The sequence below is a fragment of the Danio rerio genome, chromosome 13 (assembly GCF_052040795.2).
Source record: "Danio rerio strain M-AB ecotype USA chromosome 13, GRCz13ab, whole genome shotgun sequence".
NCBI classification, from domain to species: domain Eukaryota; kingdom Metazoa; phylum Chordata; class Actinopteri; order Cypriniformes; family Danionidae; genus Danio; species Danio rerio.
Genome location: NC_141033.1, coordinates 39,166,205 through 39,191,082, shown reverse-complemented (window position 1 = coordinate 39,191,082; position 24,878 = coordinate 39,166,205). Strand labels below are relative to the sequence as shown.

At 36.6% G+C, this 24,878-nt stretch overlaps 2 protein-coding genes and 1 long non-coding RNA gene across 9 annotated transcripts; all 3 read left to right on the top strand.

Annotated features, from left to right (window-relative positions):
* The first annotated feature begins 687 nt into the window (after positions 1 to 687).
* Positions 688 to 5,276, top strand: LOC147841160 (uncharacterized). Of its 3 annotated transcripts, none has more exons than XR_015506247.1 (3): positions 688 to 741; positions 3,016 to 3,237; positions 5,073 to 5,276. It is a non-coding gene; the product is annotated as an uncharacterized LOC147841160 (long non-coding RNA). The 3 variants fall into 3 exon arrangements; XR_015506246.1 differs by lacking the exon at positions 688 to 741 and adding an exon at positions 948 to 1,031; XR_015506248.1 differs by lacking the exon at positions 688 to 741 and adding an exon at positions 1,791 to 1,889.
* A 2,554-nt stretch (positions 5,277 to 7,830) lies between these two features.
* LOC794838 lies at positions 7,831 to 18,767 on the top strand. Its single transcript, XM_087279659.1, has 5 exons — positions 7,831 to 8,723; positions 11,837 to 11,909; positions 15,316 to 15,409; positions 16,314 to 16,455; positions 16,586 to 18,767. Exons 1-5 carry the CDS (start codon positions 8,685 to 8,687, stop codon positions 16,832 to 16,834), a joined length of 597 nt encoding a protein of 198 aa, XP_087135785.1. The 5' UTR covers positions 7,831 to 8,684; the 3' UTR covers positions 16,835 to 18,767.
* Positions 18,768 to 19,173: 406 nt separating this feature from the next.
* Positions 19,174 to 24,063, top strand: srsf5a (serine and arginine rich splicing factor 5a). 5 transcript variants are annotated; one of them, XR_015504964.1, is made up of 9 exons: positions 19,174 to 19,211; positions 19,860 to 20,008; positions 20,102 to 20,172; positions 20,322 to 20,435; positions 20,512 to 20,581; positions 20,813 to 21,260; positions 21,684 to 21,757; positions 22,182 to 22,289; positions 23,416 to 24,063. XR_015504964.1 is itself a non-coding variant. In NM_200867.1 (8 exons), the coding sequence occupies exons 2-8, from the start codon at positions 19,883 to 19,885 to the stop codon at positions 23,630 to 23,632; spliced, it is 780 nt and encodes a 259-aa protein (NP_957161.1). In that variant the 5' UTR covers positions 19,193 to 19,211; positions 19,860 to 19,882; the 3' UTR covers positions 23,633 to 24,063. The 5 variants fall into 5 exon arrangements, 1 of the variants encoding a protein (NP_957161.1); XR_015504962.1 differs by lacking the exon at positions 20,813 to 21,260 and having other exon boundaries at positions 22,182 to 22,648; positions 22,702 to 24,063; XR_015504963.1 differs by having other exon boundaries at positions 20,813 to 21,757.
* Positions 24,064 to 24,878: the final 815 nt, after the last annotated feature.

The window sequence follows — 24,878 nt, the reverse complement described above, 5'->3', positions numbered from 1 at the left end:
TGTCTCGTGTTTTATTTGTCCTCTACAGCAGTGCACTGTCATGTAATTCTGTTGAATGCATTTGTATGCAACATGGTTTGACAATACAGTAGTCTAACAAATAAATGGTTGTTATAAATGTACCTTCATTAGTCAACATTTGGTGTAGGTCATACAAAGTTAATCAAAGATGTCTTAAGACATAAGGATTATGTTATGGTTGTTTCATAACTATATTTAATATTATTCTGTATGAATAAAACCAGCAAATTATACTATATATTTAACATGTCATGAACTTACTGTTATTTTAAAATTTGCTTAATAAAATGTCCTAAGACAAGAATGGGTGTTGTTTTGGTTTTATGGCAACCTACAGTAGGATTTAGGTTGACTACAGCAGGTATAGGCTACATACATCATAGGGAGTTTTTAATGACCCAAATCAAGTAAAACGTCTCTTACTCAAGTACTTTTAGCATGCAAAAGTCAAATTTAAGTATATAAAATACAGTTTCCAACAACAAAATTTTGTCTTGTGAAAAAGACCAGTGTGGTGGTGAGAAAAAAAAGTAATATCAAGTTATATATATATATATATATTTATAAAAGAAGTTGAACAAGTTGTCATAATATTGAGTCATTAGATCATGTGACCGCTAGATGGCGCTCAATTAAAAGGAGTGTTCATTTCAAAGTAACGCTACACTGTACTAAAATGGCGGCTCTATTGACGCATTCCTTCCAATAGACAACATCAGGGTATGCGACATCTAATGTATATTTCTATGGGAGCTAGGATTCACGTCATATCATGCTCAACTCTTATTACTCTTTTACGCTCTTTGAGAGTCCTGGCGGGATTTCAGAATGATATTTAGGCAACTATGAAGTAGCAGTACCGTCTGTGTACCATAGTTAACGTACACAATGCAGCATTTAGCTCGCTCGTAAACATCGCTGTCTAAGCAGAAGTTTCATCATTAGCCCTGACTGTCAGATGCTCTTCATCTCAGAAGCTGTATTTTTAGATGCTTGATAACAGATATAAGGTGAGTTATGGCTGGAGTGGACGCTACCAGACGGGCTTTTTATTCATTTTGGCATAACAGGAGCGAACAAGGATACTAAAGAGTGACAGAGTCCACAAAACTGCTCTCTGGTTGCATTTCATTTGATGAATATTATCTTTTAGAGCTTCAAGTCTTGCCTCAGGTTTTTCCCTCAGGTGTTTCTCGTCAGATTTGTCGTTTTAGAAAGGCAGGCCCGTCGCAAAGGGGGGCATTGAGAGATCCGGTCCCCGCGTCAGGTCAGGTGCGCCCGTAGCCTTTAAAACGCGCACACGGCGATGGAGGCGCACTCAACACACAAGGGAGAAAAGTGGGTGACATGATAGGAGCAGCTCAATTCATTATATGTTTTGGTTAACTAATTATTTAAACACAACTCTCTTGAGCTCTAAAAGGAAAAAACACATAAGAAATTTGCTGTTAAAATAATTTTAGCAGAGACGCAACTGCCAGTCATTTATTAGTTATTCGGGAAGATGTAGCCTAATAAAAATGTTTTAATAAAAACAAATAGTTTACTGCACAGTCCCACAGTAGGCTACACTATAAATAATATTTAATTTATTTATTAAGATTATTATTAATATTATTTCAATTAAGCTAAAATTGACAAAACAGAACCCTTTGAATGTTTGCTTTCATTTTGCTAAAAAGTGCACTTTTACAGTTGTGTAGAGAAACATCCCATTATGCAGCAGCAGTTAAGCTATAACACATGATAAATGCCTTTTGCGTTTATAGATGATCGGCCTGCGAAGTCAAGTTTGCAGTATAAATGAAATATAGTGCTTAAGTGGAATTACCGCGGATCAACCGAGAAACCTCTCACGTGCGCTGCAGGTAGGCAGAATGATAATCTTTTAAAAATATGTAATTTAGGCTATACTGCTATTTGCTCGTGCAAAATTAAACAACATAAAATATATTGTAGATATATTTTAAGAGCTAAAATACAACATATCGAGTTTGTTTTGACTTGTAGCTCATGGCCCTAAAATGAAAATAACCTGAAAACAAGCTATTAAAAAAAGGCTTAATAAATAAAATAATTAATAAGCAAAATGACGGGTAGGCCTAGTAACCTATGGTTTATGATGGTTTACAATATCACGAAAAAAACACACTTATGATAGCCTAAGATGAATCATTGTTTTTTTACATTTAAAATGATGAAAAAAGGTTATATTGAGCTGCGTGTTATCCGTGCCAAAATTTTACCAATTTTCACGGTAATAACTGTGAATTTTGGTATCTTTTTTAGGTATTTTTCTGGCTACACGAATGCCTTAAAATGTAACTAAGTAATTGTTTTAAATGTTTAAAATGACATTAGATTGTAACATTTAGCTTTTCCCTAACACTGATGTTGGTTGGATAATATAGGCCTATAGGCTACGTGAAGCGGGATGACTCGGTTAAGCTGATTTCACTATATTTATTTACCGGTTAAATGATCTGATCGTGGGTCAGGTTGCATGCGTGGGCATAATTTGACGTCTTTACCTAAAACTTTAAACATTGATAGACCTGTTATTTGAAATAAAACGGAAATAAGGAGAATAACATATGATTTAAAGCATTCGTTTGGCACTGAAGCAATGATCCGTCTGCATTAATAAGCGGTATGCATTACCATCGTTAATAAAATTCGTAATAGCGAAACTGCATATTGTTATTACTATTAGTAATAATAATAAGTAATAATAATAATAATAAGTAATAATAAATGTGAATAAATAACCTAAAAACAAGAGACCAAAATCAGTCACCAGGTCCTATGGATTTAAAGTGCCCCCCGGCGCCGGGCCTAACACTAGGCTACTTTAAAATCGTATTCAATTATGTTTCATTTTTTCTGTCTCATTTTTCTGTTTGATAAGAGGATGGAAACGCATTTGTTTAGCGATTAAAACTTGCTACAAACCTCAAGAAGCTGAATAGCTGTCATCTTCACTGCCCCCTTTAGGTTTCCACAGACATTTTTTTCTCGAGGAAACACCATCACCGGATATTTTACTTGGTACACCTGATTAGTGGCTGCAGATTTGTACATTTGCAGGCTGTACATCCGTAATGTGATAATAATATTTCACCACACTTCCAATGTGCTCTATTGGAGTGAACTGGTCAAAGTGGAGGTAATCCGATGTTGTTTACTCCAAATTCTGACTATCATCGTCCAATTTTAGTCTGTTTACTGTTAGATGCTTCGCTAATGTGTTCTTCTGTTGCTGTAATTTTGTTTTAGCGTCTGAATTGTTTAGAGATGCTCTACAACTCTTTACTTTTATTGAGTTGCTGCTGGCTGTCTATCAGCTAAAACAAGTTCAAGTTCAAAGGAAGTTTTTTTGTGTTTTAAAAATGACTAATAGACATCCAAACATAGACGTCTTGGCTAAAGGCTACATTTGGGCTGTCTGAGAAAATCTAATAGATATCTAACAATAGACAGGACATACACTAGTCATCAAATAGACAGGAATAAATGACTATCACTGTAAAAAAAAATTATTGCCTGAAAATAATACAGAATTTTACCATAAAATAACGAATATTAAATGACAGAAATTTCCGTAAATTTCTGACATTTAATATTCGTTATTTTACGGTAAATTTCTTTTTCCAGCAATAAACCGTAAAATTACGGATTTCTTTACAATGTACATATTTGTATACATTAGTCTTTCTGACTAGTCTATTTTTAAAATATTGTTAGATGTCTATTAGATTTCACAGACAGCCCAAATTTAGGCATGGTTTGTCTATGTTTGGACGTCTATTAGACATTTTTTTCATCATTGTTTGGTGGATCATACACTGTAAAAAAAATAATTTTGCAGAAAATATCTATAAATTGTTTACAGTAATATTTTGTTGTTTCAAATTATATTTAAGACTTAAAAATGACAAACAATGACAAACAATCTCTCTAAATTAACAGTTTGACTTTAAGTACTTTATCATTAAAGACAAATTACTGACATTTTTTGTATTTTATGCAGGGAAACTACAGTATTATTTATACAGTATTTTTCTGTTATTTTAAATTAAATTCAAAAGTCCATAACAATTACAAACAATATTTGTAAATTAAAAGCTTGACAGTTATTTTATGTACTATATATTAAATGACAAATTATGGCAATTTTCCTGTTTTATACAATAAAATTGCCGTACTATTTACACAGTGTTTTTTCCTGTTTTTTTTTAAGTACATTTAAAATTACGTAAAATTTATCAATTAATGACGTAAAATAATCTAAAAAAAGTCTGTAAAATAACAGTGTTTTACTGTAAACATTTTAATGAATATAACTGTAGATTTATTATTTTTTGCACTTTATTTCAACTACGAAATTTTACCGTAATTTTATGGTTTTTGTTTAGCAGCCATAACTGCCAGTCAGTTTACCTTTTTTTACAGTTTAGCTATTGTCTTCTGACATCAGGCATCAAGAAGGTATATTTAATGACAGAACTGATGCTCAAAGGATTTCCAATTGTCTATAGATCAATCTATTTAATCCCTAAAGATGTTTCTGCATGAAAATAATAGATATTTGAATATTTTCAGACCAGTCCATGTGGTACCAAACAAACCATGTACAAAATAATTTTACTCACCTTTCTATCCCATTCTGATGCTCTTGATTCTTAGCAGATCATCCTGACCAGCTCTACATGCCTAAATTAATTTAGTTGATGCAATGTGATTGATTAATTGCCTTAAGGGGACAGTCTGCCATCATTTACTCACCTTTCATTTGTTCCAAACATGTTTCATTTTCTTTTTTTGTTTAACACTAAAGAAGATCATTACAGTTTCTTTAAAATATCTTCTTTTGTGTTCAACAGAAGAAACAAACTCATAACAATTTGGAACCATTTGAGGGCGAGTAAACAGTCAGTAAATTTCCATTTTTTATGTGTAATATCTCTTTAAATGAACATGTACACAATGTCAGAATATTTGAATCCTTTATTCTGGTACCATTGAACATCACGCTTCTCTCTTGTCTGCAGATTTTGTATCGAATAACAAACCAACAAACTGCCACAGTCTGTTCAGAGGAGTTCTTTGCATCTGGCTCCCATTGAGATGACTGGAGAACATGCTGCCTGTATGAATGGATGCACTGCTGCTGTCTCTCTGTCTAAAAGGACAGACTGCTGTCTTTATACCTGTCTCTCTTTTCGGAAGTAGATGGCTTTGACAAACGAGTACTGGTATGTGCATGTTTGTGTGTGTCCGTGTGTGTATCAGTTCTCCTCATCAGAAATCAATACACTCAAAGGCAGCAGGGGCTGAATGCACTTAAAGCAGGGGAGAGAAACAACGGAGAATGATAATGCAGTACTGTATGTCCTCCAGAGTCTTATATTACATTACACAATGTCGCTGAAGCAGAAAGAGTGGAATATGATTTGGGTTATTATTTTTATTTAATTTTTAATGCATTTAGCATATTGAATAACCAGCGTCTGCTAAATGACACTCACCCAAATAGACAATTCTCCATTCTGTAATGCTGTTTTAATCTTTCAATGACAGCAGCATTGATCAAACATGTTTATAACACTCCTATATAGTGTCTGCAGACAATTTGTCAGGACAGACACGTTGATCTAAAAGGAAGAACAATCTTTAGAATTTAACAGTGTTGTTTTGCTGAAACACGATCACTCAAACAATATATCCGTAGATGACAGCCTTGAGGAATATCAAGTGTAGATGTTACACTGAACCAATGTATATACCTCAAAAATAAGCTGGGTTGATTTAGGCCAAGGTTATGTCAAATATTGATTGTTGAATTAAAAAAAATGTATTTTAAATTTCAGTGAAAATATTACCCCAATGTCTGATTTGTCCCTCTTTGACAAAGCGTTGGTTGAAAACATCTCATCATTTTTATAGTGTAGGTGTGTAGTAAGCTTTTTCCCCTTTGGCAAATGCTTTTAGCTTGCGGAAGTTCTGGAAATGCATCTTTATTCATAAAACATAAAGAAAAAAGCAAATATATATTGTAGTCTTTGCACTTCCTTTAATATTCTATGTTTATTTTAGGCAAATTCTAGCACTTTTTCTTTTAAAAACAATTTTGCAGTATTATGTATTGCATTTTGCAGTATAGGGGAGATTGGCGACCGTTGCAACAACTTATTCCTCCATTCAGGAATAAGCTAGAGTAATGATATTCATACCACATATTCTCAGTAGACCCTCCATCTGAAAGAAATCAGCCATATTTGACCATTCCTTCAGTATAAAGCTCACTTTGAGGTGATATAGTTATTTTATAGTTATTAAGAAAATGTATCATGCAGTCTAATCTGTTTTTGGGAAAGATTAAAAATTTGTACAATTTAAATCAAAGGCGACGCAGTGGCGCAGTAGGTAGTGCTGATTCGAGTCTCAGCTGGGTCAGTTTGCATTTCTGTGTGGAGTTTGCATGTTTTCCCTGCATTCGTGTGGGTTTCCTCCAGGTGCTCTGGTTTCCCCCACAGTCCAAAGACATGCAGTACAGGTGAATTGGGTAAGCTAAATTGTTCGTAGTGTATGAGCGTGAACGAGTATGCATGGATGTTTCCCAGAGATGGGCTGCTGCTGGAAGGGCATCCGCTGTGTGAAACATGTGCTGGATAAGTTGGCAGTTCATTCCCCTGTGGCGACCCTGGATTGATAAAAGGGACTAAGCCAAAATGAAAATAAATAAATTTAAATCACTGTTTTCTTAGCTTCAAATAGGTAAAGCTATCAAGTGTTAAAGCTTTTGTACAGCACAGAAAGTTAATCATGGTTGACAGAATAGGTACAGTAGCAACATGCTGTTGCAACTGTCGCCTATTATAAAATTCATTTAAAAGCTTGCCATATTAACAGTGTACAATTTTAATTTTATTACAGGTTCTGTGTAATTTAATTTGAAAGAATTAATTATTTAATTAATTCAATTTATAGTTGACAGAAGTAGTTTAGTAAAGGTTCCGTCTAGATTTTCAGTACAGATATTTTTGTTCAGGTTTTTTTGTAGGCCCAAAAATTCACCAAAACATGGTTATTGCTTGTTTATTTAATAGTATTGATTAAAATATTCTCCCTGCGTTCGAATTGATTTCTCCCACAGTCCAAAGATACGTGGCACAGGTGAATTGAGTATTCTTAAATGTCCGTAGTGTATGAGTGTGTGTGTGTGTGAATCCGACCCCGGATTAATAAAGGGACTAAGCCGAAAAGAAAATGACTAAATGAATATATTGTAATATGTACACCTATTACACCAATGCGGGGTGTCCGATAGATGTGGGTTTATTATTTAAAAATTTTGGGTCTCCACAAAAAAAAAAACTGTCTCTGAGAAACTGAAGGAAATGCAAATCGTGTTGCAACTGTCCCCACTCTCCCCTACTTATTTTGACATTTATATTTCAGTTAACCAAAAAAGCTATTTTACATTTTTTTCTTTAATTTTACCCCCAGTCCACTTAAGTTAGCCTTTTTCTTAGGCAAACATACCATCATCACATTCATCAGAATGGTTTAATATTAACTTTAAACATAACGATAAAAGATATAGATATAAAAATAGATTTGTGAGACTTTTTAATAATTGCAGATATGCATGAAATGTATCAAGTTTACGATTATAATCTCAAGTCAAAAAGTTCATCTCTGGATCCGGCAGAAACGTGTTTTGTCGTTGGGAATAGCGCATCGCCCCCGCCCCGCTGTACGGCGCGGACGGATGGAGGGGGAAGCTGAGCGCGCGCCGCTGCGTCCAGATCATCATCATGATGATGTAATAAGCGCACGCTCCGCTGATTCTAGTGCACACTCGCGTCCTCACGCTCGCGACCCGGCCATAGTGATGTCATCATCAATACCGTGAATTTATAGTTATTGGGGATTTTCACCCAGCCTCCGTGCAGCTCCGCGCGGCCTCCATGAGGACAAACCCCGGGACTGCGGCGCTGATGGCTGTGGCGGTCGGGACTGCATCAAGCTCCCTTCAGCATCACAACCGCGACCCCTGCGCTCAGACAACCGGCAAAACCGAAACAACCGCGAGCGCGCGCTTCTGTTCAGCAACATTTAATATGGATTATCAATCATCTTAACGTGAATTTATACCCCTGGTGTGGTTGACAGCCAGTCGTGATCATCACCGATCATCTGCGCCCTTTTAGGACTTTAGTTAAATGTGTATCCTGGATAACCGGTGTTAAATCGGTCTTATTCGGTGCCTGTGCGCTCTTTCCCCTTGCGCTTACCGGAGACTGACTCCCGGAGGCCACAAGTGCCTGTTTTCTCCCGCTGAATTCACCGTGGAGGGAAACTGATGCCCTGTTGCCTTTCCTCGCCCGTGTCTACCTCTGCAGCCGCTGTTTATCTTTCGATAGCGCGACTAGGCCCGCGAGCCCCCCCTGAACATCTCACAGAATGATTATTTGATGGATAAAACGACAAGAGCGGATCGTTTAAATTGCGTCTCAGCCTTTCGAATGTTGCTGTAGCGACTTTGCTGAGTGTTGTAACCTCTTTTTTTGGGGACACCCGGGTGCGCGAGGTGGGCAGCTGTCTGGAGAGCAATAAACTCCCGTTATTTTTGAGGCTTTGCGCGCGCTTCTCTCAGGATGGCAAATGAACCCGTTATCCTTAATGTGTATGACATGGTAAGTGCATTAATCATTTTATTCATTACATTATCCATCAACATCCCTGTTTATTTCTTTAATTTCGCATGTAAATATGCAATGCAAACTTAAAGCTTTAACCCACATTTTCACTGGTGAAATGTATTGTTATGGAGAATGTTATGGTAAACTTTGTGTTGTTAGCACAAAGGTTCATTTTAGACAAACCTATTTTGAAGCATTGACAGCAGTATTGATAAGTGAGTAGAGATGAGAGTGTGTGATTCTTCTCCAGTGCATGAGGAGGCGCTGACACTCCAATAGTCAAAACACACTTCAGAACACTTCAGATCACAGATCTATAATATGGGATGAAAATACACTTACTGGCAACTTTGTAGCTAGTGCCAGGTTTAACAGATTTTTTTTGCCTTCAGAAAAGACTTAATTCTTTGTGGTATTGTTGTATACATACTGTGAATAATCATCAGATATTGGTATATATTAATTATGGACCCACCAAAAATGGACATGCATCAATACTCAGGTGGGGTGCAGCATTTACACAATTCATTTAATAGTTCACCCAAAAAAGAAAATGACGTTATTAATTCCTCATCTTCATGTCAATTGAATTTTTAAAGTTCTTTGTTCATCTTAGGAACACACATTATTATATTTTAGATGAAATCTGAGTGCTTTCTGATCCTTTATAGACAGAAATTGTCTAGAGGTGTTCAAGGTTCAAAAAAATAATCAGATTAATCTCCAATAACTAAAATGCTGCAAAAACATCTTTCTTTTTCTGTTTGTTCTGCATCAGATCCCGGTGTGCGTTTACTATGGGTAATATGATGCTTGCGTGTTGCCTCTGAATCTAATAGCAATATATTATACTGCCCTTAACGCACACAGTGACCCCCAAATTAATGTACTGTAAACTTGGTAACTAAATCATTTTGACTAAGGTATGTCTTTAAAAACTGAAAGAGTACAGCAGACGATATTAACTAATGCTGCCATCTGAATCGACATAAACAAAGAACACTGATCACACACTTACCAAATCTGTAGAGACAGGACAATCAACACCAACTGGAAACGGCGTCTTTTTTAAAAGGAGACGAGCGGCAAATCCAGGTTTCACCATTTTCAGATGCGAAAAGCTCTCGGGTAAAAAATGTTCCTTACAAATGTTTTTTGTCGCGTGTTAGCAGAACACTGTAATCCACACAAGTCCAGCTGCACTCTCATAGCGGGGAAATGGAAACAAATCCTTGTTGCAGCACATTTATAAACACAACACTGATGACCCATGTCTCCAAATGATTCTTCATCCACTTGTTTTAATTACGGTTGGCAACACATTGTGATGTCCCTATGCCGTCTAAACACGGCATGCATTTTAACAAAGTTGGCCCTTATTCACAATAGAGTGTGCTGATTAATATGAGCCAAGTCTTTCTCATGAATTAATGCTGAAAGCTCAAAGACGTCACGTTGTACTGGCCAGTACGAACATCCAATCTACACGCTGGAATTTACACAAGGATCTAATCGCTGTGACGCAGCTTCAACATTTCTTTTCAAACCGGAAAAATGAATTTGCTTGAAATAATGCAAAAACTATAAGTTTTCACTTTTTAGTTAAGTATATGTGTCCTAATAGTTATTTTAGCAATGTGGGACACATATATGACTGTTAACATCTCAAAAATCTGTTTTGGTTTTAAATGTCTAGGCACCATTGCTGCCTATGAAGGCTCAGAGAGCTCTCAGATTTCATCTAAAATATTGAAATTTGTGTTTGGAAGATGAACCAAGGTCTCAGTGATTTGGAACATTAGGCTAAGTAATTAATAAATTAATTCACTTTTTTGAGTGAATTAATTCTTTAAATGGCCCAAAGTCTGCCAAAAAACTTTTCCCCACATCATCAGCAGTACCAGTAACTTGAATCATTGATACAAGGCCGAATAGATTGATGCTTTCATGTTATTAACACCAAATTCTGACTCTACTATCAAAATGGTGCAGCAGAAATCTAGATAAATATTGGAAATTTTGAAGCTAAACCAGTCAAGGCATTTTGCTCTGGCATCAACAAGGCATTTTGACCTACAGAATTACCAGTTACTGTGCATTTTCTCCTTTATGGACCATTCTTTGCACACCCCGGAGACGCTTGTGTATGAAAATCTCACTAGATCAGCAATTTCTGAAATCTCTGTCCAGCCCATCTGGCACCATAGCATACTGTAAGTCACTTAAATAACCTTTCTTCCACGTCTACAAGCCTAAATGCTTTGAGTCGCTGCAATGAGATTGGCTGATGGTATATTTGTGGTAATATGCAGTCTAAAAGCTTTTCCTAATGAAGTGGCACATAAGTGTATGGACATAAATATGAAGAGTTTAGATGCAAAAACCTCTAAAAGCCATTTTCTTCTAAAGTTTGCATTTTGTGTAGGCTCAGTAATTTTATTTTTGTTGTGATTAATAAGTTATTTTCATTGCCTTTAAAGTGAAATAACTGAACATACACATGGGAGACTGTGAAAAATGCTCATTTTAGGAGAACATTTCAGATGGCATTTAGAGGTTTTTGCATCTGAACTCTTCATACAGAATATAGTAATCATATACTGTATATTGGTGATGAGCCTTATTGCGCCTGCTTTTTTAAGATGTAACTTTTGTCATAAGTGTACTGACAAAATATCAGTAAATGACTCATGTGTCTTTATGTTGATGATATTTCAGCATAAAGGTGGACATCTATATTGTTTAATAATCTACATAAAATCAGATGCTTTAGATTCAAAGTGACTACATTTAGTATTATAAATTTGTCCATTCACTTGGTATACACAATCACACATGAAGTTGCCGGGGATAGACTAGTTTTTTTTGTGTGTGTACATTAAATTATGTTCTGCATCCTCTATTATTCATGAAGGGCAGCCGGTGCACCTTTTTGGCCTCACAGAAACACATTTCTCTCAATATTCCCCCTCCCCCTCCACTTTAAAGCATATGTTGTATAATGTGTGTCTAGCAGGGTTGTGCGCCATTTATTGATTAAAGTGCCTTATATATAGCTGTCCGGAAGCAGAATGTATAGGTAATTATGATGTCTTTTCTTCCCTTAGTACTGGATTAATGAATACACCTCAACTCTGGGTATTGGAGTCTTCCACTCAGGAATAGAGATCTACGGCAGAGGTACCGTGACCTATTAACCCATTGAGTTATATTATTAATATTATTATTATTATTATTTTAATTATGACTTCTACTGGAGCTTCATTTCTCTTAAATGTTACATACATTGTCACAAAGGGTTAATAAACATGGCTGTTGGAAGACAGTTTGTTTCCATCACTAATATATATATAGAATTAAAATACCATGATGGAAACAAAAGTGTGAAAATAATTTACAACTAATCTGTGTAGACTATGTAATATGTGTGAATGGCTACACATATATATTGTTTGCAATATTATGTCATGTAAAGAAGTTTTCTTCAAGAGGGCCCTTAAGTGTTTATTAATTTGCTTTTAAATATTTTTATATCCTAAGTGACTAACGTTGCATTTAGTTCGATCAGTTATGTGGATCTGAGTTTTTTCATTGCTATTTAAGTGGTCGTTTAAGTGACAGCATTTTCAACTAAAGAATTTGAAAATGCTTTTTGGCCATTCAATTACACAGTGTGTGTTTTTGGAAGGCCTGGAAATGCAAGCCTTTGATAACAGGCTTCAAAGTGTAAGTTTTTGAGAATCGTTTCCATGTAAACTACAAACAATGGGATTTTGATAAATCTGTGATGTCATGCACTATAGGCATGTACCAAGTACTTGACAAACAAAACAATAATTGGAGAATAAGTTGAAAAACGTGATAGAATATGTAATACAGGTTTTATGTGAATATAATTACAGCAAAAATAAGTATAAGGATTGAACACATCACCATTTTTCTCAGAAAACTTATTTATAAAGGTGCCATTGACTAGAAGTTTAGATATTTGTGACATGCATGATGTTGTAACAACCAAAGAAATCCATATATGCAAGGAAAACAAATCTAATTAGTTTATAAATGAAGTTATGCGAACTCTGAAAAATAGTTGGGATAAAACTACCCCTAAATATAATCCAACTATAGGTTATTATAGCACCTTCCCAACTATGTGTTATTTTAACTCAATGCATTGGTTTATATAAATTAAATGTTTGAATGATTTAATTATTGAATGTAATTTTTTTTCCATTCTGGTATTGCTATTGCTACTATGAATGTATTTTACATACTCTAAACCAGAGATGCCTAAACTAGGGCCCGCGGGACAAAGTTGGCCCATGGTTACCTTTGATTTGGCCCGCCACCCATCTGAGAAGAGAGTGAAAATGATGGGGATGGTTTAAAGATTTTAATTTAAAATCTAATGTAACCTTTTGTTTGTTTGTTTGTTTGTTTTATTGTTAAAGCTAACTAAAATTAAATGTTTCAATTAAATATTTTAAATGAATCAGATGCAGTTTAAATGTACAAACTGTCACCGGATGGATAGAGGACAATGCAGAGACTTTGGTGAGCAGAGACTTACTATTACTAGTACTACTATTTATTTTTCAGATTTTCCATTTCTTGGGAAAACCAGCAACTTCTTAAATAAAATCTAGCATATTTATGTGTCTATCTTAGTGTTTAAGTGCTACAATATAATAATTAATAAGAAGTAATAAGAAATAATTTTTTAGTGAAAGGAAATGTGTTTTTTATAAAAAGGCAACATACCTTGACCAAGATTGGATGTGGTACTTTGATGTCTCCGCTGTGTCCTAAAGGCGAGATTGACGGCCAAATATCACAAATATGTGTATCAATTCCCCCAAAAAAACTGTAGAGATGAACACAGGAAGTAGATAAACTGTTTTTATCTGTTTAATATAGATCGGTTACGAAGCGTTTGTATTGTCATTAATTAAGAGTGCTAGTGAAACGGCTATAAAAAAAAAAAAGAAATAAGTAAAGAAAAAAAATTATTGCATCGGAGCCTAAATAAACATTATAACACAAAACTAGTTGAGTTATTAATAAATAACCAAATAAAGGTTAAAAATAACCCAACAAAACTCCAAATATTTTTAACTCAACCATTGAGTTATGTAAATAACTTAACGTTTTATAATAAACATAATAAAATGAAATGATGCATGGAAAAAGTATTGAACACTTGAAGAAAGGGAGGTGTAGAATGGCAGTGAAAGCCCAGACTACAGCTGAAATCTCTTAGTAGTTCTTCAGCAACCCTCTATCCTTTCTCATTGTAAACTAATATTAGCTGCTTCAATCCAACATCTACATTAGCATGATGAAGATGACACCAGGATGGACATTTCAGCAGGACAATGATCCAAAACACAGCCAAGGAAACTCTTAAATGCTTTCAGAGAAAGAAAATCAAGCTGTAGAATGGCCCAGCCAATCACCTGACTTAAATCCAACAGAAAATGCAAAATAAAGATCAGATTTGATAGACAAGACCCATTGAACCATCAAGATTATTACACTGTTGAAGTCTGTGAAAAACTCACAGCTGAGCAATGCATTTCACTTCATTCTACACATGAGAGGCGTCTTTAAGCTGCCGTCACCCAAAAAAGCCTTTTATATAAAGTATTAAATGTCATTTCATTGTTATTACACAACTCATTTTTTGTTTAGTTTTATTTATGTTTGTATTCTTTGGGTTTTTACCAAAATCTTGTTCAATTCTATGTCAACAGCTCCTTTCCCTGCTGCAACAAGATTTCACCACACATTTTTTAAAACACAAAGGAAAAACTTTTTCTATATTTATTATATTGTTGTCATGTAAAGATGAATTCCCTAAATATGTTTTGTACCCTAAGATGTAAGATTTTCAAATGACTTCAACTATAAGCAGCAGTTACAGTGAGTATGTCTGTAAAGACACAACGGAAGTAAATACATGCTGAAGCCAATCAGTGAGGCTTCTGATCTTAGTCATAAAGTGACAGAGAATTTGCTGTCTTTTTTCTCTACCTCTTTATTTTTACTTTTTACACACACACCCACCCTCACACACACACACACAAACAAAAACACGTCAGCAGCGCAGACATACAGGGAACTTTAAGAACTGATTCATGATTGATTGGAACTTTTAGACTCTCACTAATAGACAGCAACAGAGATTTTTGTATGTCAAAATGAGTTGGATTTTTAGTACTTCTGGTTAAATTTTCAATTTGGAGTGTTTTTTTTTTTGTTCTTTGTTTGTTTTTAAGGTTAAATGACAGAAATAAGCTATTTCGAAAAATGCAAGTTAAAGATATCTGCAAGATAATATGCATTAATAATGCCAGTTATGATTTTTATACAAATGTTAATTGTAATGTAAAGGCCATTGCTAGCAAGTAGCTAAAAGAGACTTGCTACACAATATTGGGAAAAAATGACATTGCAGTATTTAGTTTTTCTGCAATATATTGGGATAAAAGCAATTTCAAGTGAGATGACTTAGCTCTATGTGGAAAAATTGTATTATTTTATATTTATTTAACCATTTTCATGTTTGCCATATTGTTTGTTTCAGAGTTTGCGTATGGTGGCCATCCATATCCCTTCAGTGGCATTTTTGAAATCAACCCTGGAAATGCCTCAGAACTGGGGGAAACGTTCAAATTTAAGTGAGTTTTACACACACACACACACACACACACACATTCTTGTTTTCATGGCTTATCTTTACTGGATGAATGTATTTAACATACTCTAAACCAGAGATGCCTAAACTAGGGCCCGCGGGACAAAGTTGGCCCATGGTAACCTTTGATTTGGCCCGCCACTCATCTGAGAAGAGAGTGAGAATGATGGGGGTGGTTTAAAAAATTTGATTTCAAATCTAATGTAACCTTTTGTTTGTTTTATTGTTAAAAGCTAACTAAAATTAAATGTTTCAATTAAATATCATAAATGAATCAGATGCAGTTTAAATGTACAAACTGTCACCAGATGGATAGAGGACAATGCAGAGACTTTGGTGAGCAAATTAAGACAAAGGCAGATTCTGCTTGACTAGTGTATTCAGCATTGAACTCCACTGTTCACTCCTATGTTTTTATTGCAGTAAGTTATAATTTTAAAAGTCACACTACATTAGTAAATATGATTTAAAGTAATGTTTTTATTTATTTTTTAAACATTATGAAATAAATTAGGAAATTACCTATGGCAACTTTAATATATTATAGTTTGGTATATTTACTTTCGGCCCATGGCTCATAATATTTGTTTTTTGGCCCTTAATAAGAAAAAGTTTGGGCACCCCTGCTCTAAGCACTGCTTATTGGCCTGACCTTAACCGTATCACCAAACCCAGCCCTCAAAGGAAAACTGTGGCAATGTTTGCATGTGATAAAACCCCATTAATAATGTTTTTTAACAGTTGTAAATTATGAAGACACATGGCATGTCCTCATAAACCACCTCCACATTGTAATACCAATGTCATTATACAAGTTTGTTTCCATGTAAACCATACAAACAAACACACACACAAGAATCACCTCACAGGTCATGTTTCTTCCCCAGAGAGGCTATAGCTCTGGGCACAACAGACTTTGCAGAGGAAGACATTGATAAAATAATGGAGGAGCTTGGAAAGGAGTTCAAGGGGAACGCCTACCACCTGATGCACAAAAACTGCAACCACTTTTCTTCCTCGCTCTCTGAGGTCAGTTTACTCCCCTTCTCTGTTTTCTGTCAGTCTTTTATGGATTATCAAACTGGGTCATTTACAAGCTCGCAGATTGATGACATTTGACATTCTCACATAATAACATTCTCTCTCTCTCTATCTGTAGTTGCTGTGTGGAAGAGAAATACCGCGCTGGGTGAATCGATTGGCATATTTCAGCTCCTGTATTCCATTTCTGCAGAGTTGTTTGCCTAAAGAGTGGCTCACGCCTGCTGCCCTCCAGAGCCACATCAGCATGGGCCTGCGGAAGGAGAACACACACTCACACACACATGAATCCAGTGACGAGGAGCCATCGTCTGCTGCCGAAGCGGCGTCTGGAACATCACACAGCTGCAGACACACCCGTGTGTGATCTTATATATATATACACACAGTGTTAAACTAATCTGAGCATACACACACACTCTCCAACCTCTGATCCTGCTGCTACAGCGCCTCCTGCTGGACTGGATGAACACCAGACCTCATGGCCTCGCTGATAGAGGAAATCAAAGTCATGTTTTTCAGTAGAGCCTACAGGGATTTGAAACCCTTGCAGTGGTACTCTTAACGTTTTAGAATTTTGATTTTTACTAAAATTTAAGGGAAATTAAACCGTGTTTGCTAGTTAGTGTTATAATAAGTGCACAGGACATTATGAATGATGTACTGCCCTCTGCTGGGTTTGTTACAGCACTATCGGGCCCTTCCTTAAAAACATTCATTTCTGTCTCCAGATTTAGCCGAGTTTGCTGTGTATTTATTTCTATTTTGTGATGGATGAAGATTGCTGAGGAACTTGCATTCTTTACCTTCATTTGTTTCCTCCTCCGTGATTTTACTAATATAAATCTGCTTTAATTTAATTACACGATGTCAATCTTATGTCATCTTGGTTTACATTCATTTTATGAATTCTCTTTTGCTATTTTTTATATTTTGGTGCAAGGTTTTTGATGAATTTACTTTGAAAAGGGCCGACGAAACCACTGACCGCAGCTGGAAATTGCAGCCTTTTAACTGTAAGCCATTGATATGCTGGACTCAGCTGAAACAAAAGAGTGCTGTTGCCCTGTCGTTGAGGACACAAAGGGGGCATTTGTGCGGCTGATGTTGAGGGGGTAGGGTGGGTAAGTGTGGGTGTGGTCTGCACATCAGTTCTGGTATCAGTACTGTGTTACTGTGTTGTGATTGAATGCAACAGCTGAGTGGTTAAGAAGAGAGGGAATGTGTGTTGCAGAGGTGTTAATGGTCACTCTTGGCTTTCAGTATTGTGCTATCTGCCTTTTAAACGTACAGGCTGAATAAATAGTCCAGTAATCACACATTGCTACATTTGCACAGACATACTCCCCGGTTCTATGTCTGGAAGAGTCAGCATCAATTGCCAAAAACCAAAGCCAGTCTGAAGAGTAAAAAAAAAGCTTCAGATTATGATTACATCCAAGTTGGGGGATATCGAACAAGCCCTGGTTTAATGACACACGTTTCTGTGTGTGTGTTCAGTCTGGTGGTACATGTACTCCTTAATGTATGATGCCCAGATTTTCTCTGTAACAAAGCAAGTGTATGATGCCTAGTGTTTTAAAATCTGTTCAGATTTTAAAAGTAGTGAATTGTTTTCAACTGAAGGCCACAACTAAAGGCCTTTTTAGGCTTTAGACCTTAGTTAAGGTGTGCACAATATCAAATTTTTGTTGTCAAACAGTTGTACAGTTTGTTCAATGGGTCGGTAATTTGGCAATTTTAAAACTTACCACAAACAGTGGTAGAAAATTTTGTCAGCTAAAAAAGGTCAACGGCAATCTTCATTATAAATTATAAATATTAAAAATGTGGTATACCCTGACTATGGTATATATAAGAGTAAATGATTCGTCTTTCAGTATTATTTTGATGCTTCTGTGCCATTTTGCTTCTCTATTTGCAAATCTCTTCTAGAAGCCCATATTCCCCTCTGTCTCTCAGGATGGCATGGCATTGTAGGTGGCAACATGGGTGTCAAATCTGTGGGATGTATTTGGAGACGTATTTATAAAATTGAATTTTATATTTGGAATATGATTATTTACTGTTGTTTTGTCAAAGATCTTATCAACCGTTAGAGCCTGATTCTTATAATGTTATTTTTGTTTTATTTAGTCCACAACTGTGATCTTTTACTAGTTCAGCAAGACTCGTTTTATAGGCTTTCCCCACTGATGCCATTTCTAGCCTCGATTAGTACTTCTTGTTTTGATGTGATGGATGATTTCAGATATTTACAGATGATTAGAGAATAAAGAAATTAAAAGTGTTTTTCTCCAGAACTTCATTGCTGTCACTGGGTGGAGATGCTCATTTCTGTATTATTTTTAAACATTGATTAAATTAATTCACACCTAATCCCAAGAGTCATTGTTCTCATGTGACTCTTCCTTTGCTTAGCTCATGTGATGTCTGTCTCCAGTTTCCTGATAACTTCCAGACTAGATCAATCCACCATAAACTGACTTCAGATGCTAAAGTATAAAATATAGGCTAACGTTAACAACTGAATATAAACCAAGGGCTGTGTTGTGACGAACCACAACCAGTGTATGTATGTGAAATTGAAACCATAGATGGGTTCCTATTTCGATGGGTTTACGTGCGCATGCACGAGCCTCGCCTTTACCCTCCCCCCGCGCGTAAACACGCATATATATACTTCTGCGCGTGGCCGCGTTCTCCAGTATCGAGGCCAACGCCATTTTGTTCGGTATCCAGAGGTGAGAGGACGTAGCTGATTTCCTTAGTTATCATCTTTTATTTTAGTTATATTGTTAGATTTGTTATTGATGTTAGATTTATTGCTGTAAATGTTCTTCGTTTTAACATTTTTGGTTTGTTTTTATGGTTTGACATCGAAGTAAATGTTTCTGCGCATGTGGGCTAGGCCTCGGCCGCGAGGCTGGTGCGTGTTTGTCACGTTAGATGCAGATTATTTTCTCAAAGTTATTAAACTTTTTTTGTAGAATTGATTATTTGTAACTTAGTATCAATTTGTGTTTTCAGTAACCTACCGTTGCAGTGTGTGTAGTAATTGTTTAAATACAAATTATCAAGTTCTGCAGAGAAACGTGCCGTTTTGTAACGTAAGCGGGAAATCAAACGCTTCAGTAAAGCCGTTGTTGTTCACGCAATGTTTGTTGGAGGACCGGGTATAGCAGAAACCCTTTTTTTGTCCTAGATTCACGTATAGTTTGTCGTGATGTTTATTAATGATTTACATGGACTGACTGGACTTTTACAAATGATTCTCCAGCGGTTATTCCGTTAATGACCAACAGGGCGGCGCGTGAACTTTTTTTTCTCCATACAGTTCATAGTTGTTGCCAAACTGTTGATTTAACTTGCCTTTCTCACTCTAAACCCAGATATTTAAAAAACTTTCATCACCATGAGTGGATGTCGTGTGTTTATTGGCCGTCTGAGCCCTCATGCTCGTGAAAGAGATGTGGAGAAGTTCTTCAAAGGCTACGGACGTATCCGAGAGATTAACCTGAAGAACGGGTTTGGCTTTGTGGTGAGTATTAAGACACTTGAGGGTCTTTTTTGTTTGAGACGTGCAAGTGAAGTCAGTGTCTTACTGCCCCCTGCTGTCTGTTTTTGTTTACAGGAGTTTGACGACTACAGGGATGCAGATGATGCAGTGTATGAACTGAATGGCAAAGAGCTGTGCAGTGAGAGGTGAGACTGAATCTAGTGCTGCGTACACTGGTTTTAACGAGTCATGAAAATAATTTTCATTGAAATATCCCATGAGTTTTGTTGACTGTTAGCATAACAATAGATCAGTTTTGTTTCACTGTTGCTTAATGCTGCTGTCTTGACTCTAGGGTGACCATTGAGCATGCCCGCTCTCGCAGAGGAAGAGGTGGTGGCCCAGGAATGGGAGGTCGTTTCTCTCCACGCTTTGGAGGTTATCGTCAGTCCCGCAGTGGCGGTTCCAGGTTTGTTTGCGTTTTGAGTACTGGTATTTTTCCCGTATGATTCAGTCCTTCGAATTGACCCCTGCCCTTTTCACAGGTATGGACCACCAGTGCGCACAGAGCACAGAATCATAGTGGAGAATCTCTCCTCTCGCATCAGCTGGCAGGTGAGCTCCCCGCACTATCAGAGTGGCATAGTGGCCTACTGTTGTAAGCGTTTCATCAACTCTGCATTTCGTTTGCCATTGACATCAGTACAAGCACACAAAGCAATAGTTATTGTTACTGTTAAACTGGAATTTACTCTTCACCTCAGCCAAACCTTACATAAATGATGATTTGAATGCTGAAAGGTTCTCTAACCCAGACCCATGTTTTTCAAACCTTTTCTTTAACAGCTGTGCTCTGGTATTCTTTAATTGGAGTTGCATGCACAGCCTGCGAGGTGCATAGCGCCCTCCCCTGGTTGTGTTCTCAATAGTGTCCCTGTGGTGCCTCACCCGTCATGCAATGTCTGCCGGTCTAAGTCTTGGCTGGGTCCGTAGCTCCAAACAGAGCCGTAGCACAGGATAGCCTTAGAGGAGCTGGGTAGCCGCTCTCTGGAGGGTCTGTGATGTCAGATCTGCTCCATCCCCTCCGATCTGATGTTTGGGTCTTATTCTGTTGGTGCTGAAACGGGGAGGGGTGCAGGGTTTTGGCCCCTCCCCCATCCTCTCTCTCTCTCTGGTGGGGTCCGTTCTTACGGAGGCCGGATGGGTCGATTCCGAGGTCGTTTTAACGCTTCATTGCTTCAGTTTGCTATTTGGACAAGTGGCTCTTTGCTAATGCCTTCTGTGGTTTGGAACGGTAAGTAGCTCATCACACTGGATAGTTACACGGTTAAGAGGGATCTGTCACTTTAAATCTGGCGTTAGCTGTAAATGGAGAGATTGCTGGGAGGTAGACTTGAGATTTGCACAAAATCTACTTAACCAAATTGAGAACCTGTTCTCAGGAACTAGCTTTAGTCAGGCGTGTCTCCATCAGAGGGCCATCTTAAAGAAACCTGGGTTGCTGAAAACTCTGTTCTGGTAATTTAATAACTGGGACAGATCCATCGGTAAGACGCCATCTGTTGAGGGAGCTTTCTACAGGTGCAGCAGTGCACATTTTAGAGCAGATGCTGCAGAATGCAGTGTGTATATAATGTGTGGGTGCTAAACTGCAGCCTGTGACTCGGTGCTGTTTTTCTGAAAACATGTCATTTAAGTACTCTGTGCTCTCCTACAGGACCTGAAGGACTTGATGAGGAAGGTTGGAGAAGTAACTTTTGTGGATGCACACAGGACCAAAAAGAATGAAGGGTAAGTTCATGTTCATATAAACACAAGCCTGCTCTTACTAGCTGTGTTTCCATCCACATTTTTATACGCATAATGTCAAGAGCGTCTGTGCTCTGCATCTTACGCTTTTAAATGCTTGCGTGTCACACGTCATTTAATAAATGAAGAAAAGCTTCCCACAGCTTCTACTGCAGCAAATTCGGTTTTTATATTTTATTTTTGCTGCCAGTTATTCAGCAAGTGACTTTTCTCTTTCACTCGTTGAATGGTAACGCTGCTTTATTCGCACGTCTTTTGTGATACTCCTGTTTTGTCCATTAATTAGCATTTTTGGATGAAAACCTAGCTACTGTCACGTGTTTGTAGTTTAAGGACATGTTGATGAACTTATTTTCACTTTCCAAAAATCTTCTTCTTTTGGTTAACTGATTTCCTTATTTTCTAGGGTGGTGGAGTTTGCTTCACACAGTGATATGAAGAATGCCATCGAGAAGCTTGATGGAACTGACCTGAACGGGCGCAAACTCAAGTTGTATGAGGACCGCAAGAGGAAGTATGTATAAATGAGTACTTCAGAAACCGTTTTTACGTATTTTTACTCAATTTAGCTGCCAATTTTATAAGCTTAAACTTTTGGTTCATTATTCACAGCCTGACAATAGTCTGTTTGATTGTGAGTTCTCAAAGTACTAGTCAAATCCATTTTAATCTAAACTAATTTTCAGACTTAAAATATTGTGACGTTAGAGATTTATTAATCCAATAATAATTAGAGTTTTTTTGTTGAATGCAGAAGATTTCTTTTCAATCATGTTAACAAGAAACCGATTCCTTTTATATTAGGAAAATATTATGGAAGTCAATGGTAAAAGGTTTCCACAAATGTTATTTTTTTATTTTAAGTTTCCAAAAGTCACACAGAAAAAGACTTGCAGATCTTGCCAATGCTTTGTATTTTCTTTCAGAAGATTGCCTTTAAACAAAAACAGATAAATATTTAGACGCAAAATATTAATTTTTAAATTTACAAATCAAGAAACATCCAGGCTAAAGAAACATCTTTATTAACTCTAAGCTAGACAAAGCTTTCCGTCAGTTTTTAAAAAAAGATCCATGACATGTATAGTGTGTACTGTATCAATCCGTTCTTCAACTGGAGGTGAATGTAGTAATTTTTTTTTGTACTAGCTGTCAGAAGAATAAACAAGTTTGTTGTCTTTATGAATACATCCATCTAAATTTATATTACCTAAATATAAAGGCTCACAAGTAAGGGGAATCTCTTAATTTAAAAATGGTGTCTAAATGGATTTTAATCTTTTTCTAGTATGGGGTTAATTTCTGACAATCCCAAAAAAACATGATGATGATTAGCAACTTTTTCCCCACACATTCTCCAGCAGCTAGTGCCCTTGCTCTGTGTATTTTCTGTCATGGTGTCATGGAACACCCTGCAACATTTTTCAACAGGTTTCCATAATTTTTCAAAACTTGTTCAAGAAAGAAAACTTTTTTTTTTTTTTAAACAAACTTTAATGAACTAATATATTTAATTAATATATAAATTTCCAAACATTGATTTTAAAACGTGTAACAAGGACACAAAGCAGTTAAATCAACATTGACCAAAACATCCTCTTTGTGTGTCAGGTCATAACCTGTTTCTCTTCTCTCCACAGCCGCAGTAGGAGTCGTTCCCGCAGCAGGAGCAGCTCTCGTTCTCGTTCCCCAAGCCGCAGTCGCAGCCCCGAGCGTGGAAGCAAGCGCTCTCGCAGCCGCTCCCTCAGTCGCACCCCAGAGAAGAAATCCACCAGCAACAGATCTCCTTCCCGCTCTCCAACTCCTCAGAGGAAACAGAGCCGCTCTCGATCTGCCTCCGCAGAGAGTCAGCACTGAAACTAAATGTGTGTGCGCGCGAGAGACTGAGCTTTTTCCACTTATTAATGTGGCATATGTCATTGTGCTACTTTAGTGTAAATTACTGAATGTGAGTTGAGTGAGTGAATGAATGTGAATGGGTGTGTGTGCGAGTGGGTGTGTGTGTGTGTGTGTGTGAAGATGTTTTGGTTTATTTCCAATGCTGAAAAACTGGGTGGGTTTAACTGATAATGGAGTGGGATCAGACTAGAGATATTTTCAGTGTCTTGTTTTGATTTCTATTTTTTATTTGATCAATTTCAATACTGGAGTACTTCTGTAGAAATACTTAAATGTGGGTTTTGTTTTTCAAACTCACTTGTTAATTTTTGTTTAGAGTCCATATGCTTGTTCAACAGAAGGATATGCTTGTATATACACCCTGTAATAAAGTATATTGGTATTTGGCAGAGATGTGGATTTAGTTTTTAATACTCTTAAATGTGCACTCCAAAGCTTAATCTACATTCAAGTTTTATGCATAGTCTGATTATACTGCGAATTACAGGGTGGCTGTGACCCCTCCCCCCACCTCCCTAATTAATGCTTTATCTTTGGTCAGTCCTGGTCTAAATAGTAAGAAAAAGATGCAGATCAGAGCATACTAAAATATTATTCATTAAATAGGTAATATAAATGTACTTTTGACCAACTCTATAATGAATTAAATTATTGTAAATGCATAATCGCGGCATTTAATCAAAGCCTATAGACATGGTGTTCGCAAAACACTTATTGTAGATGTTTTTACAAAATGCCTAAAATTGAAGTAAAATTGGATGCATTGTTTGACTCTAACTTCTGGAATGGCTAGTCATTGCATATTGTATTTCAGAATGCACAAACTCTCACAAAACACCGGAAGTTAATTGTTGCACTAATAAAATAGATGTCACTTAACTTAATTCACTGAAGCATGTATTAAACAAAATTACATAGAAAAAGTTGACCCCCTCTGATCTTCAAAGTTTAATTCACGCCCTGGTTATACCATCAAATAAACCTATATTGGGGAAATCTACGTCCACTAGGTGGCGCTGCTTCATAGCTAAAGTCTTGTGCCTAAAATCAGACAAATCATAAATTTACGTCTCAATTCAGGTCGAAAGCGGAAAGGAAAATATTGAAGAGTGTTTTAAGAAGTTTGGGGTTTTATTTATTGACTGACTATGAAAATATTGCTTAGTTGCTACATGTCTGCGAATCAATATTTGTCCCAGTGAGG

Coding starts and splice junctions, on each gene's coding strand:
- LOC794838 (XM_087279659.1), top strand. CDS start 8,685: ATGGCAAATGAACCCGTTATCCTTAATGTGTATGACATG. Junction 8,724..11,836: donor TCCTTAATGTGTATGACATG/GTAAGTGCATTA, acceptor TTCTTCCCTTAG/TACTGGATTAATGAATACAC. Junction 15,410..16,313: donor GGGGAAACGTTCAAATTTAA/GTGAGTTTTACA, acceptor TTTCTTCCCCAG/AGAGGCTATAGCTCTGGGCA.
- srsf5a (NM_200867.1), top strand. CDS start 19,883: ATGAGTGGATGTCGTGTGTTTATTGGCCGTCTGAGCCCTCATGCTCGT. Junction 20,173..20,321: donor AAAGAGCTGTGCAGTGAGAG/GTGAGACTGAAT, acceptor TCTTGACTCTAG/GGTGACCATTGAGCATGCCC. Junction 22,290..23,415: donor TATGAGGACCGCAAGAGGAA/GTATGTATAAAT, acceptor TTCTCTCCACAG/CCGCAGTAGGAGTCGTTCCC.